The 18,497-nt window shown below is 33.7% G+C and overlaps 1 protein-coding gene across 1 annotated transcript; it reads right to left on the reverse strand.

Annotated features, from left to right (window-relative positions):
• Positions 1 to 3,186: 3,186 nt before the first annotated feature.
• LOC110889760 (ubiquitin carboxyl-terminal hydrolase 25) lies at positions 3,187 to 15,181 on the reverse strand. The gene is made up of 9 exons (XM_022137326.2): positions 14,713 to 15,181; positions 12,984 to 13,470; positions 12,336 to 12,411; positions 12,151 to 12,243; positions 11,520 to 11,606; positions 10,612 to 11,303; positions 8,976 to 9,104; positions 5,281 to 5,398; positions 3,187 to 3,452 (listed from the first exon to the last, which is right to left on the reverse strand). Exons 1-8 carry the CDS (start codon positions 14,891 to 14,893, stop codon positions 5,296 to 5,298), a joined length of 1,848 nt encoding a protein of 615 aa, XP_021993018.1. The 5' UTR covers positions 14,894 to 15,181; the 3' UTR covers positions 3,187 to 3,452; positions 5,281 to 5,295.
• Positions 15,182 to 18,497: the final 3,316 nt, after the last annotated feature.

The raw sequence follows: 18,497 nt of genomic DNA on the forward strand, positions 1-18,497 counted from the left end.
AGTTTAGTACTGAAAAAAAAAAAATAGTATTATAAGTACGGGTAGGAAATAGGGACGAAATGCAGAAAGAGAGATATTTATTTAGTTTACACGACTTGAGATTTCTAAAGATGAGTGCAAAGTGAAAATAGCAAAATTGTTGAGGGTGTTAGAGTTTTTGTTGTTGTAAATAATAGGGTTTATATGTAAATTTAATAATAGTATCACCACTCTCATGAGTATATGCAGCAAGTTTGTGTTTCTAGTACTTTTATTTCCCGCCCAGGTTGCGGGATGATATTGCCATAAACCGAGTATTTCTTAGTTTCATAATATCTACATATACGTTCATTTACTTGTACATGTTATTTATAAGATGATTTCAATATAAATTACATTGAGTCAACCAATCAAAACAAAATACTACCATAGTTTTGCATACTTAAATGATGGCAAGATTGTAATTTTATATTGGAGTCAAATTGGAATTTGTCAGGGACAACAACGAGGAAGTGTCATGGGCTAAACACGTATGTTGACAAAATTAAAGGTTTAAAAGAAATTGCCTAACACTATTCTCCCTTGTGGGGATTGTAGTATATATATATATAAATAAATTATGTGAAACATATAAAGAATAAACTAATATTTATATTGCAAGAATATAAGGGACATGCTAGTAACAAAATGTCAAAATCCATCTAGAGTATTATGATTTTTCCAATCCGTCTTAATGTGTCATGTTTATTTGAGCATCTTGATTCTTCCCATCCGTCCTAGAGTCAAGTGATACACGACATGCAATCGTGTATGGTTCACTCGTATATCATCATAACTTGTCCCTTTCTAATTGTGTGTCATCCACGCAAGTCCATTCGATAATAGTTTGTTGACATTGATTCAATATATACGAGAGTTCAATAGTTTGTTGAAATTGATTCAATATATACGAGAGTTTAAGTTGTGTATCACCCATTTGCTTCGTGTATCATAGACGAAAAAATGACAAACATACATCAATTGTTTATTTAAGGTCAGAAAATTTGACAACGTGTATCACGAAAACATTTTATTAAAACATATAAACAAATATCGTAACATGTGAGATTTTTTAGTGTGAACAATGTTTTCTTTGCTCGTGGTTGGTTCTAACATTTGCACCTACTACTCATTTGAGTCGTGGTATGCAATGTTTTTAGCTTATCATACGGATCGAAGGATAGGTGCAACATAATAGCCGTATAAATTTATGAGATTTGTCATAAAAGAATGAGGCCTACACCAAATGAAGTATTGATATTTAAAGAGTTGTGTATCATCAGAATTGCATCATGTTCGTATTACATCATTCATGTATTACCAAATGATGAAAACAAAATTGGTGCTGGTGACGTTATTGTCGTATTAAACTTTGTTATCATGTTGTAAGTCACAGTACGCATTATTATCTCATGGTAAAAATATAATGTAACACTGGTGGCCTATAATCTTGTTTGTAACACATTTGTTTTCCAGATAGAGAAAAGAATATAAATTAACCACGATACTAGAATTTTATACATTAAAAAAATAGGTTGGCGCAAATGCATATTAAAAGATTAGTTAGGGTTTTCTTTATCTGAACATATCTTTTGTTACACCTTCAAATTCCACATGCTTGGTTTTTTTTACTGTGAAATGCGTGACAAACCAATATCTTAGTCATTAGTCATATTGAACGGCCACTATATGAGTTTAAAAATACCACTGTTTGCTCATTCTCATGAGAAAATACTGTTTAAACATTTGAGTTGTGGAAGCGTAAATAAACGTAAAACTAAAGATAACCAACGCACAAAACCAGACACCTAAACCAAAAAAACTAATTTAGTTAAAGCAAATGTTTGAAGAAACCAATGTGACTCGATGATGCATCCTAATCCTGATGTGTACCTTAACGACTTGAGAAAACATGCTTAAAGTGTCAACACAAGGTTGGCGAGTTCATATTTTTGTAAGTAGACTGTTTAAATGTTTGTAGGATCCACATACATAAGTCACACCTATTGCTAGCAAGCAATGCACAAGTTACTCTAAGGGGAGGAAGGGTGGTTCACTAGTGATAGATTCTATCACTCCCATTGTCCAATAAAATCATGCCATGTCATCAACCAAATTTCTATCACTAGTGATAGAAATGTAGGAGGGGTGGTCACCATGGTAATTTTATCAAATACATATTCAAGTGAATGTACACGTGTTATCCAAGTACATGATCCAAATACATGCAAGCCTTATCCAAATACATGCAAGCCTTATCCAAATACATGCAGATCAGAGCCTTATCCAATCAACTCTCAGCATTCAAAATTTTCTAACGCGTGATGAAAATAACGCGTTCAAAAAATAACGCGTTGATTTGGTGCCGGCTGCGGTGTTCCGTTCGTTTTTAACGCGTGATCGGGGTGGTATAACGGACCACCCCGTATGGCCTAAGCATTCACAATCGAAGCTGATTGTTTGTGTTTTTGCCTTCCACCATTGCTAACACCAACAATGGCAAATGTTAGGAAAAAAAATCACACCCGTTCGACTCCCAGTCGTGCTAGCGCGACTAGCTCGGGCGGGTTTTGTCAAACACAGTAGTACTACTCAAATATCCTCGTTATACCCCGTATACTAATGGTTCGAGAGTGTAAGGACTTTTCATGTTATGTTGCACTTAAGTAAACAAGTGGTACTAATATATCATGTTATTATTCGTGTTTGTTCGTGTTATTTTGATAAAACATTCACTAGGTTATAAAGGTCATAATACCGTGAAGTTGTCTTGAACTTAACCAAAAATGTGATGTTTGACTATCAACAACATATTCAATGTGGTGTTGTTAGTCCATGGATTAAAAAAAGCAGTATTAATGTTTTTTTTTTTTTTTTTTTTTTTTTTTGCTTATTAGTTTATTTACACACAAAATTATAACAAAAATTTTCATTATAAATTATTATGTGGAAATCTTACACGAGCCTTTCGTTCACAGGTACATTGTTAACTATATAATGAATCCATATCGTTTAGTTAAAAATGAATCAACTGTTTATAAATCTGAAGCTTACTGTTTTATACGCATAAATCATAATTTCTATGATATAACTTTATAAATATTGTTTTTTTTTTTTCTAAAAACTAATCATATAATTTATTAACCAAACTTTAGTCTAACACAAAACTATCAAAAAGGGTTATACTTTACAAAAAGAATACTGTATATATTATATGTATCTAATACCGTTACTAATGAACTTTGTGCTACACCAGCCTGCCTCACTTCCTCACCAACCACTTTCCAAACACTTACAAAAACCTTCCATACAAAAACTAAAAACAAATAAAAATTTACCGTCTTTGTGTTTCCACGTCTATATGCCTCGTTAAAACACATACAGATGTTGACGTGGCGTCCTGTATCTACCTTACCTCCCCACACCTTTGGAGTCTGCAAAACAGTTAAAAACACTCGTTTACTTGCACATAGATTAAAAGTCACTCGGCTTTATTCAAAGATTTAAGTTATTCTTGTAATAATATTGTTTTTTATAGTTCAGCTCGATGAAATTTATAAATATAAAATAGAGTAAATTACAAGTTTTGTCCTTTAGTTTGTCCCAAGTTTCAGGCGCTGTCCTTTACCTTTAAAATTGATGAGTTTTGTACTTAACGTTTCAAAATCATGCACGTTATGTCCTTTAGGGCAAACCCGGTTTATTTTCAATGTTAAATCTGGTCACATAGACCTAACATAAGGACAAATTTGTCTTTTTACCCTTTCAATAAAAATATTAAATATATATATTTATAAAGCTTTATTCTCAGTCACTCTTCCCTGACCCCTCTCTCTATATATATATCATTCTCTCTAAAAACACCACCTACCACCATCATCTACCACCCACAAGACACCGCCACATCCAGCAACCACCGCCACATCCAGCAACCACCGCCACATCCAGACACCACCGGCACATCCAAACACCGCTGCCACATCCAGCAACCACCGCCACATCCAGACATCGCCGGCACGTCCAGACACCGCCGGCACGTCCAGCAACCACCGCCACATCTAGACACCACCGGCACATCCAGACACCGCCGCCACATGACTTTCCGGCGATTTAACTGGACTTCAACAACAACCAGCAGATCTGACCCATTTTTCTATGGTTAGAACTTAGAATCCAAATCCAAATATGGATGAAAGAGGTTGGGCTTTGAAGGAGGGATCAATAGAGTATTTACCAAGCCACATCGATGAAGATGAACTTTTGGGTGGTAAGCACACCTGTTACTTTTGTTATTTAACTCCTAACATCAGTGCATCACAGCCGACACAAGCAATGTGAGAAAACCTAGGGCTTGTATTTCTCTCTCTCTCTCTCTCTCTCTGCACTTAGCCGTAAGCCACCTCTCTCTGCCTGTATTTCTTCTTGATACAGGGATTGTATAACATAAAACGATGTTCAGAAATTTGGGGATTTTTGTTTGTTCAGATGATTTCGTAGGGGTGGATGTTCAGATTTGGGGATTTTTTGTTTGTTTTGATGATTTCGGTTGAGAGAACGTGAGGGGGTAATTGATGAATGTTTTTGTTTTTTGGTGATGGTGGATCGAAGGGGTGGATGTTAATAGTGATGTTGGAGACGGTGGAGTGTGATGGTGGGTCAGGCGGTGGTGGAGACAGTGGGTGGTCGGCGGCAGGTGAGGGTGGGAGGTGGTGGCGGCAGGTGATGGCAAGTGGTGGGTCTGTAACTTTTGAAGATGGTGGGGTATTTATTTTAAGTTAATTACATAAATTTCCTTAAATAACGAAATTACAAAAATGCCCTCATGTGCCTTGCACATGATCAGATTTAACCAAAAAAATTAACTGGGTTTGCCCTAAAGGACATAACGTGCAGGATTTTGAAACGTTAAGGACAAAACTCATCAATTTTAAAGGTAAAGGACAGCGCCTGAAATTTGGGACAAACATAAAGGACAAAACTTGTAATTTACTCTATAAAATAAAGTGAGCAAAAAGTGTTGGGGGGTCAACCATAAAGGACATCCGTTGTAATTTAATTAGTTAAAGGACAACGCCTGAAATTTTACTGAAACTTAAAGAACATAAAACGCAATCTACCCTATTAATAAATGATATGTTTCAACCAAAACTAGTTTTGACCCGTTACCCAGCCAGCCAGCCCAACCCATTCATTTTGCAACACTTAATATTAACAAAACTGAAAGAAGTGTGCGTGGTGAGTGGTGAGTAGTAGTAGTAGTACCATGCAGCTCTTGTCTCATTGAGCGATATGAGATCTGATGCGTTTGATGAGTTCAGTTTTCAACGAATCTGGAATTTGAGGAATAAGCGCAACCTTGGCATCAGCTATCATTTTCCTCCTGCATATTGTGTTAGCGTTAATTCTGATATATGTTCAACATGAAGCCCGCTTTTTAACAAGGAATTACGGAATGCTTATAAGTAAACTACAATTATGTTAACTTATTTCAAAAAATGTAAATTTCACACCGAAAACATACCAACTACATGCCCAAGGTAGATGACATTAACGCTAAATTAAAGGAACACAAGTGCATTAAGCTTGACATAAGGGCTTGTGTTATACTCCGTGGTCGTGAGGGAAGACAACGCCACGTAAGCCCACACTCACGCGAACACCACGCCGCCCCCGTGTAACTGTTCTGTGACACGTAGGGCGTGAGCGCCCTCACGCTAGTGAGGCAAAAATTCTTACGCAGCAATTTCAGTGAGCCAATGAAATGCATACACATAGCAATATAAAAATTATTTATTAAAATATTTCACTCAACAATTAATTTGATTTTTATCAAAAAAACATGTACTCGTTAGCTTTAAAAAATGAAATACACAGTTTTGTTTGTTTTTTTCCTGGAAATTCTGATATAAATTATTACGAAAGTTGTTTCCAAAATAAAGTATTGTTTGGTCTCCTAAATGAATTTCACGTTTTTGGTTGAACAGTAATCTTTTATTTAATAGGTAATTGTTTAAAAATAATTGTATTAAAAATATTTTGAAAAAAGTAAAAAAGTGAGACTCACTCTCACACTCACTAGGTATAACGCATTGTTAAGTGAGAGTAACGAGTGAGCGACTCTCTTGCTTAGTGCTTACGTGGCGCCTACGTCACTCACACTCACTAGAGATAAAAAGGGCCCTAACAAACATAATCTGATACCATGTAAGCACAAACATGCCCCGAAATAATATATTGCACACCGTGCAATGTTTCCGACCCTTAAATATATCTTGAGTTCTTGACTATAGACATGGTTTAATCAAATATATCTTGACTGCCTTCACTGTTCATCATGTCTAGCATGACCCTTAAATCCTTAATTAAAAAAACTCATAGACGTTACTAATTTTAAAAGATGAGTACTAAGAGTAAATAACGTAAGACATGAGATATATTTATTTAAATAATAACAAACTAAAACAAAGTCAACAGCTTTACAAGATGTAGTGTCTCTTGTTGAGTTCTACTTTGAAAAGGTATTTTGCTCTCCAAATGGCAAATATGCAAACTGATTTATAGTATTTTCTTAATCAGACAAAACATAAAAAGCAATTGGAGAGGTAAAACGCAGCTTGAACGCTTTTACTCACTGGACCCAACTATTACCCTGCTAACCAACGGCCTTCAAACACTAACCCTAATCTTTGTCTAAAAAGTATCATCTAATACTTATTCAAAAAAGTAATAGTAAATCTTACATATACATATACATATATATATAGGGGAGGGTTATCTTGAGAACGCTAAATATTGCGAGAACCGTGAGAACGAATGAAAAAACCAATCAAAACCAATTTTTTTTATACAAACCTCATTGTAATTAAGATACAACATCAAAACAAGAATTTATAACATCAAATAATTCATTTCTCATTTCAAAATCATTCTTTTTAGATTTTTTACACATGTATAAATATAGCAGATGGCAAACTTACACATGTGTAAATTTTCTTTATTTATGAATTCACGTAAATTTAAACGTGTAAATTGAATTTTTAACATTGTATTCGAATAATAATGATAAGTGTAGAAAAAAATTTTGAATTTGAATTGTTTTTGACCAAGTTCTCATGGTTTTTTCATTTGTTCTCACGGTTCTCACAATATTTAGCGTTCTCATTTAAACCCTCCCCTATATATATATATATATATTATCATCTATCCAATACTAATAATACTTATTCAAAAAAGTAAAAGTAAATCTTACATATATATATATATAGGGTAGGGATCCTAAGAGAAGTCCTCCCTATTTGAGAAACTTGAGAAGCATTCTGGACCACACATTTTTCTAAGCTTTTCGTAATATACACATGTATATTTAAAAGTGACTATATACATATATGTATATTGTCAAATCTTGAGTTATACATATATGTATATAGTCAATTTTAAACTATACATATGTGTATATTACGAAAAGCTTAGAGAAAAATGTGTGGTTCAGAATGCTTCTCAAGTTTCTCAATTAGCCTAGTGTTTCTCACATGATCCTAACCCTATATATATATATATATATATATATATATATAGGGTTAGGATCATGAGTGAACAACATCCTTGTTTGTGAACAGAGTGAACTAATCTCAGCCATCCATTTGTTTTTTAATTAAAAGGATAGGATTGTAAATTTACCTTTAATTTTCATAAATTAGATTTAAATCATTTTGTTTTAATTCTTGATTTCAGTTACACGTTTCCTATTTAAATCATTTTGTTTGAATTCTTGATTTCAGTTACATGTTTCCTATTTTGTAGAGATTATACCTTTTCTCATGACATATTTACATATATGTACTTTTTAATTTACAGGTGTATGTATGTGTATAAAAAAGATATACATATGTGTATAAAACAGTTTGGTTGAATAGAAATTGTGTATAAAATATATATAAACAGAACTAATAAATGGTTTATACACATATGTAATTGTATTGGATACTCAAAGTACACATATGTATTATTCAAATTACATATGTATGCATGTGTATAAAATGGATATACATATGTGTATAAAACAGGTTGGCTGAATAGTAATTGTGTTTATTTTTAAATTAATAAATTAGTTAATTGGTGAGAGAAATGAAGAGAGAGAATGTAATTAAATATTTAATTGGAAAGAGAACTAGTTAATAATTTACACTTATACCCTTTTCATTTATTTTCTACACATAAATAATTAGAAAATTGTCATTATTATAAATCTCAAGATCTCCTAAATCAATGGACAAGATTTGTTCATTTTGTTCACAAAAACAATATGGTTCACTCTTGAACCCTACCCTATATATATATATATATATATATATGTATATATAGTGAAAGTGTATTGTACAATTTTGCTTAACGTACGCTGCGAACGCAGTGAAAATATAACATGCGTGATTAGGTTTTTTACCCCATGTGTGATTATGGTTTTCAACATGCGTGATTAGGGTTTTTCAGTTTTATAATGTGCGTGATTTCATCTCGTACACATCGTACGTTATGTCTTTTCAACATGCGTGATTATGGTTTTTCAACATGCGTGATTAAGGTTTTGAGTTTTACAACGTGCGTAATTTCACAACGTGCGCTCGTACGTTAAGCAATATTGTATTTTACACTTTCACTATATATATATCTTAATTTTAATTTAAAATCCTGATACTTCAATTTCACTCACTATGTTTTAAACAGTCGGTAATCATGTACAAAGGACAGATTTTTTTTATAGTTAAACAGCATTTTTTATCTCGTCTACATGGCAAATACGAACCTATTCTCTAGAAATATTACTATGCACACAACTAAATGAAAACCTAAAATAGTCATCATTTATGGCAATAAAAACCTAACATCATACGATAATAAAACCTACCATGCACAATTAATTCATACATAAAATATATATCGCACGGAATTAAAGGACTTACTTAAGTTCATTCCTCTGTAATGCATTACCACATTCATCTCGTATGCTCAGCTTCTTGGCCCGCATGAAAGTTGCAACCTCGTCTGAATAGCCACATTTTCGCAGGAAAGAAGAAGCTTCTTTCACAAGACTGGGTCATGCCAAAAAGATAAATCATTTCCGTAAAATTATGAGATAAATATAATAAGAGAGACACTGACTTCAAGAAAGCAAAAAAGGGTTTTCCTTAACTCTCTCTATATATAGTGGGTGAAACTTATTCTTTCTAGTTCTACTACAATATTTTAGGGCAAAAATTAAACAGTGATCTCTGGTGCTAAGTGGAATTCTCAAATCCGGTATCGTTTTATAAAATATTGATATAGTTAAGAGTAATGTACACAGATTTTCCCTGTGGTTTACCAAAATTTGGATTTGGTCCCTAGCTTTCCAAAAGTACATGGATGATCCCTGTGGTTTGCACTTTGTAATGCATTTAGTCCCCAGCCAACAAATCTAAAGGTTTTAGCAGGTCCAAGTTAGGGACTAAATGCGTTACAAAGTGCAAACCACAGGGACCATCTATGTACTTTTGGAAAAAAGTTTGGGACTAAATGCGTTACAAAGTGCAAACCATAGAAACCATCAGTTTACATTTGGAAAGCTAGAAACCAAATTCAAAATTTTGGTAAACCACAAGGACCATCCATGTACTTTACTCTATAATTAATTACAACCGTACAGTTTCATACTGACGCAATTACTAAAAAACGCAACACAAAATCCCTTCAAGTAAAACTTAATTCAGTATTTAGTTGCTCCCTTACGAGTTTGCATATTCATGTTTGCTATCCGGCTGCACCTTCCTTTCTTTTAAATCCTTTTACATATCCAAAACTTTTTGTTCATGCCTCATCCTATTTTTGCTATGGTAAAATCGGATTCTTAACTTTTGGTTAACATAATCAAATCCTAGACCTAGATTTACCATTTAACAGATTAAACCCTTTAGCTCGTATTTTCTAACACTGCAATTTTATCTAGGGATGTAATCGAGCCGAGCCAGGTTGAGCTCGAGGTCGAACTTAAACGAGCCATCTTGTCGAGCTCGAGCTCGGCTCGTAAAAAGTTCGAGCCAGCTTGGGCCAAATCGAGACGGCTCGTTATTTATTTTATTTTTTTATTTTTTTACAAATATTGATGACATAAAAAACAAAAATAAAAATTACACATATATCTATATGTATTATTTTTATTTTTCTAATATTTTAAAGACCGAAACGCATATTAAAAGTATTATATGTATAATTTTTGTTTATTTTCCCATATTTTTATATTTTATTGATTAATTAAACTTAAAATGTTAACATTTCAACCCCCTGCCACATTTTTTTATTTTAATACATTTAAATTGGAATTAATCAATATAAAATAAAATAATTCGAGCCGGCTCGCAAGCTCACGAGCCGAGCCAGACCTAGCTCGAGCTCGGCTCGTTTATAAATCGAGCCGAGCTGAGCCGGCTCGTTTACAACTGAGCTTTTTTCGAGCGAGCTACGAGTTCTTTGAACACCCCTAATTTTATCGACACCAACTGTAAACTATATCCAAACATCACAAATAAGCGAAGCATCAACTAGAGGTGAGAAGCAACATACGTTTCCGTAAGTTCTTCACGCTTTGCTAGTGACGAATGATCTTCAGCTAGCAAAACAGTCGATTTCTGCTCTTCATGTTTCATCCGAGAGTCTGATTCATCAGAGGGGCTTTTACCTATACCATTATAAAATTGACCCGTTTCGGTTCCATTTCTTGTAAAACTGTTCTTACACCCATTTGTAACTACTTCATCTCCATTCCTACGAATCGCCACATTTCCATTCGCAACCTGTTTGTTTTGGCTGAATCCGTATTTGTCCTCTAACAGTGGAATCTTTTTATCAATCGTCTTCTTAGCGTTTGAGGCTTCTGCATCACCGTTATTATCATTGTTTTCTTTATTATGAATAGCTGAAAGAGCTTTTTTGGGACCGGAAATTCCAAAGCTGACTGGCTTCTTTTGAGGAACGTAAAGATATTTACCAACTTTAGATGATGATGTTGCAGGATCAACCTTAGGTTGTTGTGAGTCTGTTGACTTTTGTTGACCAGACTTAGGAATTTTTGAGGTATCGTTTCCATTGCAATCATGTGTTTTTGTTCCGTTAGTAGATAAAGTTTTGTTAGGTAGAATGGGCTTCTGTTTGTTACGAGAGAAGAAAAGGATATAGACTTTTTCAGAGAAAACTTCTTCTAAGCTTGAAACTGAAACATAAGAATCGTTGCAGCAATACCAACGGCCAAACGCATCCTGTATACGTGTTTGAAATTTGAAAACGACATTAAATAATTAGTAGCATATGTGGTTTAGTTGATTAAAATACTTTTTGAGCCACTTTCAACCCGTTTAACATATTAGAGATAGAAACATAACCCGAAACAGTGCATTTATAATAAAGCGGGTCGAACTTGATACCCTAATGTTGGATATGAGAAATTATAGAAAAGCATAAACAAAGTAACAAACCTTAATGTAAGCATAATAGTGTCCTGAATCAGGTGAGCAGCCAGAATGTACAATAGTAGCAAAAAGCTTATACTCTGGATGAGGATCCTGCAGAGTAATTACATATCTATATAAGAAAATAGTTACAAGAGGTGAAATGTTTAGAGATAACAAAACAATATTTCCCAACTTTTAGCGAACAAAATATAAAAAATACATAACCATAACAACTTGTTCTACAAGTAATCATAAAATCGGAGTAACTACTTAGAAATACCTCACAAAGAAACCAAGCTGGAGAAAAATATATCTAAAAATGAAATCCACAGGGAAAGAAGTTGAACGTAAATACGTAATATACTTGATGCATAGGCTATCTGTACATTGTGCGCATATAATGTTCTTCCTTAAGTTGCACATTAGGCAACACCTTTCTCTGGAATCTGGATGAACATGTTTATCTTAATCCTATCACTCTTAGTCTTAAAGTTGCCATTATTGGATTGAGCACAACAAACACAACCGAATTTTGTTCCCCGACTCGAGTTACGACTTTGTATTTTATTGAGATCAAAGCCACACAAATTACAAAGACCCTAACCATCTAGGCATCTATTAGAGTTTAAACCATAACAAGATTTGTACTACGTACCTGACTTGTTTTGCACATGAAGCTTGAAAGAACCAGCACTTCCTCAAAAGCGATTTCTTTGTCTATCTTCCGACCATATATTCCCTCAAACCTCTATCCGACCAAAAAAAGCTTAATTAGTTACCACTTATCATAAAGCTATAAATATTTAATAACACACCGACTAATAGAGTAATAGAACCCACCTTTAATTGAATTACAAGAATGTTAGGTGCCTGAAGGATAGACATTTGCTTTCTTGCTGCTACCAACATCTTACAGCTACAAAACACAAGGTTATATACATGATATATAAACATACCTAAGCAGTTAATGCGGTAAAAAATCGGATATCGGTCAGAGACCGATATTTGAGGTATCAGTTATCGCAGTGGGATATTGGTAATTTTAATATCATGCTGAATTTATATATATAGCAATTTAACACTAACAGTTCAGTATACTTTCCTACCATTAACAAATTAACATTTTGCAACTTGCAAAACACTACAATTGTAGCAAGTAGAAACTGATTAAGACTTAAAATACTAACATTTAACACTAACAATTAAGACTTAAAACACCAACATTTAACACTAACAGTTAATAATTAAGACTTAAAACACTAATAGCAGCAATATAAAGAAAAATGAATGGTAGAACTAAGAGGAAAGGTACTGGTAGCGGGAAAATCGGTGATATATCGGTCAATATTGCCAATAATATCGATACCGATATTTTGCACCGCTATCTCACCGGGGGACTCTGATAATCGATACATCAGTGATATATCGCAATATTAACTACATAGAAACATACATATGTGAGCAACACGGTAAGAATGGTATGCTTACCTTTCACACTTGTATTTGTTATTCCCATCTAGTATCTCGGGTTGAAAAAACTTCTGAAAAGCTTCTTTAATAGAACTACTATTCACTACATCAATACTGATATCCATGATCTCATCAACCTTATTGGATTCATTGCCACAAGCAAGACACTTCACCTGGCTTTGTAAAGCTCCTCCAAATATCTCCTTAACTACAGTACTGCCACTGACGCTATCACCTCCACCATTACTAACTAACTTGCGTTTTTGCTGCTGCAACTTCTTCAACCGAATAGATGTGGTGTGACAGGCGTCAATGACGTACCGAAGAAACTCGTGTGCATCCTCTTGTCTACCCACACGAAAATGCTCTGCAAAAATTTTCAAGCCGCCAATGAACTTGCCAGGTGTATCTAGAAGTAAGTCGACGCTAAGAGAACGAGCGATTCTTGTCTCTAGTAGACAAAACGGACAATTATTCTTCTTGTCTTGCTGTGGTAGTGAGTCACCTGCAAGCATGTAGCAACAATATAAACAAACTGGATCTCATGAATCGTTCATGCATACAAAGATTCACACACACTCACATTAGAGAAAATATATGTTACCAATGTGAACTTTGAAACTTACAATTGAATTCACATTCAATATATGTGATGATAAATATTAGTTTAAGCTGACGAACACATAGATGTGCGATGTCTACATTCAAACAAGATACGCAAACAGAGATTCATACAATCAAATTAGGGAAAATATATGTTATCAGTCTGAATTTTGAAAATTACACTCAAATTCTTATTCAATAAGCGTGATGATGAAAATTAAGTTAAACTGATGAACACGTGAATACGTGAGTGTGAGTTTTGAAGTTTACACTCAAACTAGATACGCAAACATAGATTCATACACTCAAATTAGAGAAAACATATGTTATCAGTCTGAATTTTGAAAATTACACTCAAACTCTTATTCAATAAGTGTGATGATGAAAATTACTTTAAACTGATGAACACGTAAATACATGAGTGTGAGTGTGGGTTTTGAAATTACACTCAAAATTAGATACGCAAAAACAGAATCATACATACAAATCAAGGAAAATACATGTTATCATTGTGAAATTTGAAACTTACAATCAAATTAGTATTCAAAAAGCGTAATGATGAAAATTATGTTAAACTGATGAACACCTAGATACATCTATGTGAATGCGTGTAAATTTTAAAATTTAGACTCAAATTAGATACGAAAAACATAGGTTTGTACACTCAATTTAGGGGAAAAAACATGTTATCATTCACTCAAAAAGCGTGACAATGAAATTAGGTTAAACTGATGAACTCCTAGATACATCTGTGTGTATGAATTATAAAATTTACACTCAAATTAGATAGGAAAACATAGGTTCATACACTGAATTTAGAGAAAAAAACATGTTATCAGTGTGAACTTTAAGATTCACACTCGAATTCATTCTTATCATTCAATAAGCGTGATAATGAAAACTAGGTTAAACTGATAAACACGTAGAAACCTATGTGTGTGTGAAATTTGAAAATATCACTCAAATTTCGTATTCATACACTCAAATCAGATAAAACACATGTTGAATTTTGAAATTCACACTCGAATTCGCATTTAATAAGCATGATGAACAAAATTAGGTCAAACTGATAAACACCTAAATACGTATCTATGCGAACATATAACAACAACAACAGGAGTAAATAGAATAGAAGAATACATACAGGATGCGGAGTGTTGACGACGGAGACAGAAATTAGCAAGCGGAGGAGTGTAGGTTAAGCACTGAAGAACAGCGTTAAGATAGCACGTATTACCGAGATTCCTGAACCCTAACGGAGGAGCGTTCTTCCGTTTCTTCAATAACAAAGCGGTCTGCCAATTCATCTGCAATTGCAACTCCATTAACAGCGAGAAAAGCCTCTCGCTCCTGATTCACCGGCTGCATTGAATGGCAATCCGCACCGCCACCGCGCCATACAGGATCGCATACCTAAATTGATCTGAATGTAACTATTGAATTGATGTAACGGCGGTGACGGTGGCGGTGGCGGTGGTGGTGGACGACGGCGTAGGGATAGGGTTATTGGCAGTGGAGGATCGAGTGTGTGTTGAAGGAGTCCGTTGGCATGCCGGGTGCCTTCCCCCGTTTTTCCTCTGCCCTCAGGCGACTCCTCTGTTTAATAGTTTGTTACATTAAGGCACCTAACTTTCTAAAGCTTTAAATACCTACCTCTTACTTTTTGTTTTTACATAAATATCCAAAAAAAAATATATCTTGAGGATCTGGTGGTTATCGGATTTGTTAAAATCAGGCCCTTGATTAACACAAATGAACGAACTGTTCGACTCTTTGTTATTGTAAAACAATGAAAGAACACTCAAATTACAATAACCCTAACAATCTATTTATATTAAACTAATTCTAATCCTAACCAAACTCAAACTCTATTTAATTAATAAAATAACCAACTAGTTGTAAAACAATGAAAGAACACTCAAATTACAATAACCCTAACAATCTATTTATATTAAACTAATTCTAATCCTAACCAAACTCAAACTCTATTTAATTAATAAAATAACCAACTAGATAAACCTATCTAATTCAAACTAACAACTATTCCTTATTTAAAATGTAAAAGACTCAATAAGTAATTCATCAAGAATAATCTATAGCCCGTCATGATCCGTATCTCCTCAATTCGAGGTTAACGTCTTCATTCTCCCTCTTAATTTTGAAGTGAGCTTGTTTCTTCACATTTGCGCTGTTATTGACAACTTCAATCTCTTGACCAAGTTTGACATCCCTCTCCCTGGGTCACCAGAACTACACCGTTATTGACCACTGATAAAAAAAAAAAAAAAAAAAAAAAAAAAAAAAAAAAAACAAGCTCCCCACCTCTGACGTTTTCTTCTTTCCAGACATGACAATATTCAAAGCCTCCCCGCTTTGACAAATCTTCTTCTGTCCGTCTACCCGCAAATTCCGATCGGATACTTCTGCCAATAAGAACAACCTACACCGGTTTTCCCGTTCTTATCCTTGACTGGAAGGATAGGGTCTTGATATTACCTGGATTGAAAATTGCTAATGTTATGAAGTTTACATCCATCGAAACGAATTGAACTGGTCACCTGTCACTACTGTTTTCCCAATGATATTTCCCGTGACACCAGCTGACCCGAACCACCGTTCGCTTTACTTTATGTCAAACAAATTAAACCCTTCTTTGATCGTAGTTTTTCCACCCCGTCAGACTCCTCCTTGATATGCCTCCCCGCAAATACCAACCACCAACAAAGACAACTACCACATGTTGTTTCGTCCCTCGGCTGTCAAACGAATTCCTAAGCCTCCTCGCTTTTTCATTTTTTTCCGTGACACGCCCATTGGTTTTTCCTCCAAAAATAATCAAACTCCTCGCTGTGATTTTCTTCTTGACGAGAAAGTGTCTCCGACAAAAATAAAATACAAGGTTAAACCTCCCTCACAATCACTGGCTCACCACTAAACCGCTGGGAATCGGCCATTCAAACACCCTTTTGCTAACAACCCAATTTATCCTCACCATTGCATGGCATTAACAAAACTTACTTCAAAAACTAAATACACTTTTTGGACAAATTACCAAATTGCCATCCATTTAATTTGATTGCACCAACTAATCCACAAAAGATTTCTTTCATATTCGTTTATTCTACTGACACCTTTAGAATAAACACATAAACCTCCCTTTTCTTCCTTGTGCCATGCAACAACCTTGCTACTTATTTCTTCAGAATTCTGTCGTCACAAGGATAGGAATGATATAATGTAGCGTAGGGCTACATCTGTCTACTTTAATTAATAAAATAATAACCAATAGACCTATCTAATTCAAACTAACAAGCATCCCTAATCTTCTATATCTATACTATATAATAAAAGAAACCAATTTTAGGACACTTGTCATCACATTAGGCCATGTATCTTATAGATAATTAATTATTATTTAGTTTAATTAATCTTTTAATTAATTATAGATAACCCTTCTATTAAATATATATTATTTAGTTTAATTTCTTATAGATAATTATTATTTAATTTAATTTTAATTAAATCTCTTCTAGAAAAAAAATCATAATTATTTATTAACGATGTGTGTTTGTAACAGAAGACAGTATTATGAAATTGCATCATTTGTGAGTTGGATGGCTCATGGCTCCATTATTTGAACTTGTATGGCATTTTAATGTTTAACAAAGGGGATATCGTAGTATTTAACTCAACCAAAGAGTCTACACAAGCAAACATGTAAAAAGTATATTGAAACGATCACAATTTTCGAACCTTAAACCAAAATTAATTAGGTCTTTAATTTGTTTATCATATTATTATAACTAAATATATAACTTGATTGTTATTACTAACCACCTATAGTGTTCGTTTATTTTTTTAAAAATTAGAGATTAAATTCAAAATTTTGATAAATCACAGGGATCATCCATATACTTTACTCAACATATTTTTCATAATTTATTACTATCTAACTTTAAATATATATAAAACAAAATGTTGCAATACGTCGCTAAAATCAAGCTAAAAATCTAATAATTATGTAAATATTTTTTGGATTCAAATTATTTTCGGTAATGTGCGAATTATAATTGTAACTTTTTATTTCTCATTAAATATAATGTAATATGTAAATACAATAATAAGTATTATATAATATAATATATTTATTTTTGTATCATTTTTAAAGATTAGATGTTTCTTTGATGAATTTTATAATAGTAACATACATCATCTTTATATTAACTCATTTATGTCAATTTGGTATATAAACGTCTCCGTCTTTGGTTTGCATTTACAAGAAATATTTATTATATAGTTTAAATTGTTGAACCCGTGTGTTACACGGGGAACTAACCTAGTTAAAATATAAAAGACTCAATAAATAATTTATCAAAAATTATCTATAACCCGTCACGATCCTTATCTCCTCAATTCAAGGTTAACGCTTTCATATACTATATGCAAGTTTTCCATGAAGAGGACGAGTTAAGACCGGACATGATACGCGTCAATGGTCTTATAAAGTCGTTATTGTATTGGAATAAGCTTTAAAACTAAGAGGTTGTTTAGTAGCCTCTTAATGAGTCCATTAATATTCAAGAGGCTACATCTGAAGCAGTCAACATTAGATGTGTTTGGTTCACTAACAAGATAAATCTGAATCAGTCTGTAAGCTTTTTACCCATTAAGTTTCAAAATGATGTTGGATGAAAATTTTACTCCTTTATTCACTAACTTGTGTTCATAACCCTCAGTCGGCCACTCACGCACCACCTCGTTGACCCACCACCACCTCCTCTACCACTAACTAATCATGTCGAGCCAAGTTAACCCTCTTATTGTTTCAGAGTCTCTTACCCAATCAGATCTCTTTATGGCTCAGCACTTACTAACATAGAGGTTGCCAAACAACCACTAAATTGGGATTAGTTTGTTCTTGTAACGCGC

Source organism: Helianthus annuus, chromosome 11 (genome assembly GCF_002127325.2).
Source record: "Helianthus annuus cultivar XRQ/B chromosome 11, HanXRQr2.0-SUNRISE, whole genome shotgun sequence".
NCBI lineage: Eukaryota > Viridiplantae > Streptophyta > Magnoliopsida > Asterales > Asteraceae > Helianthus > Helianthus annuus.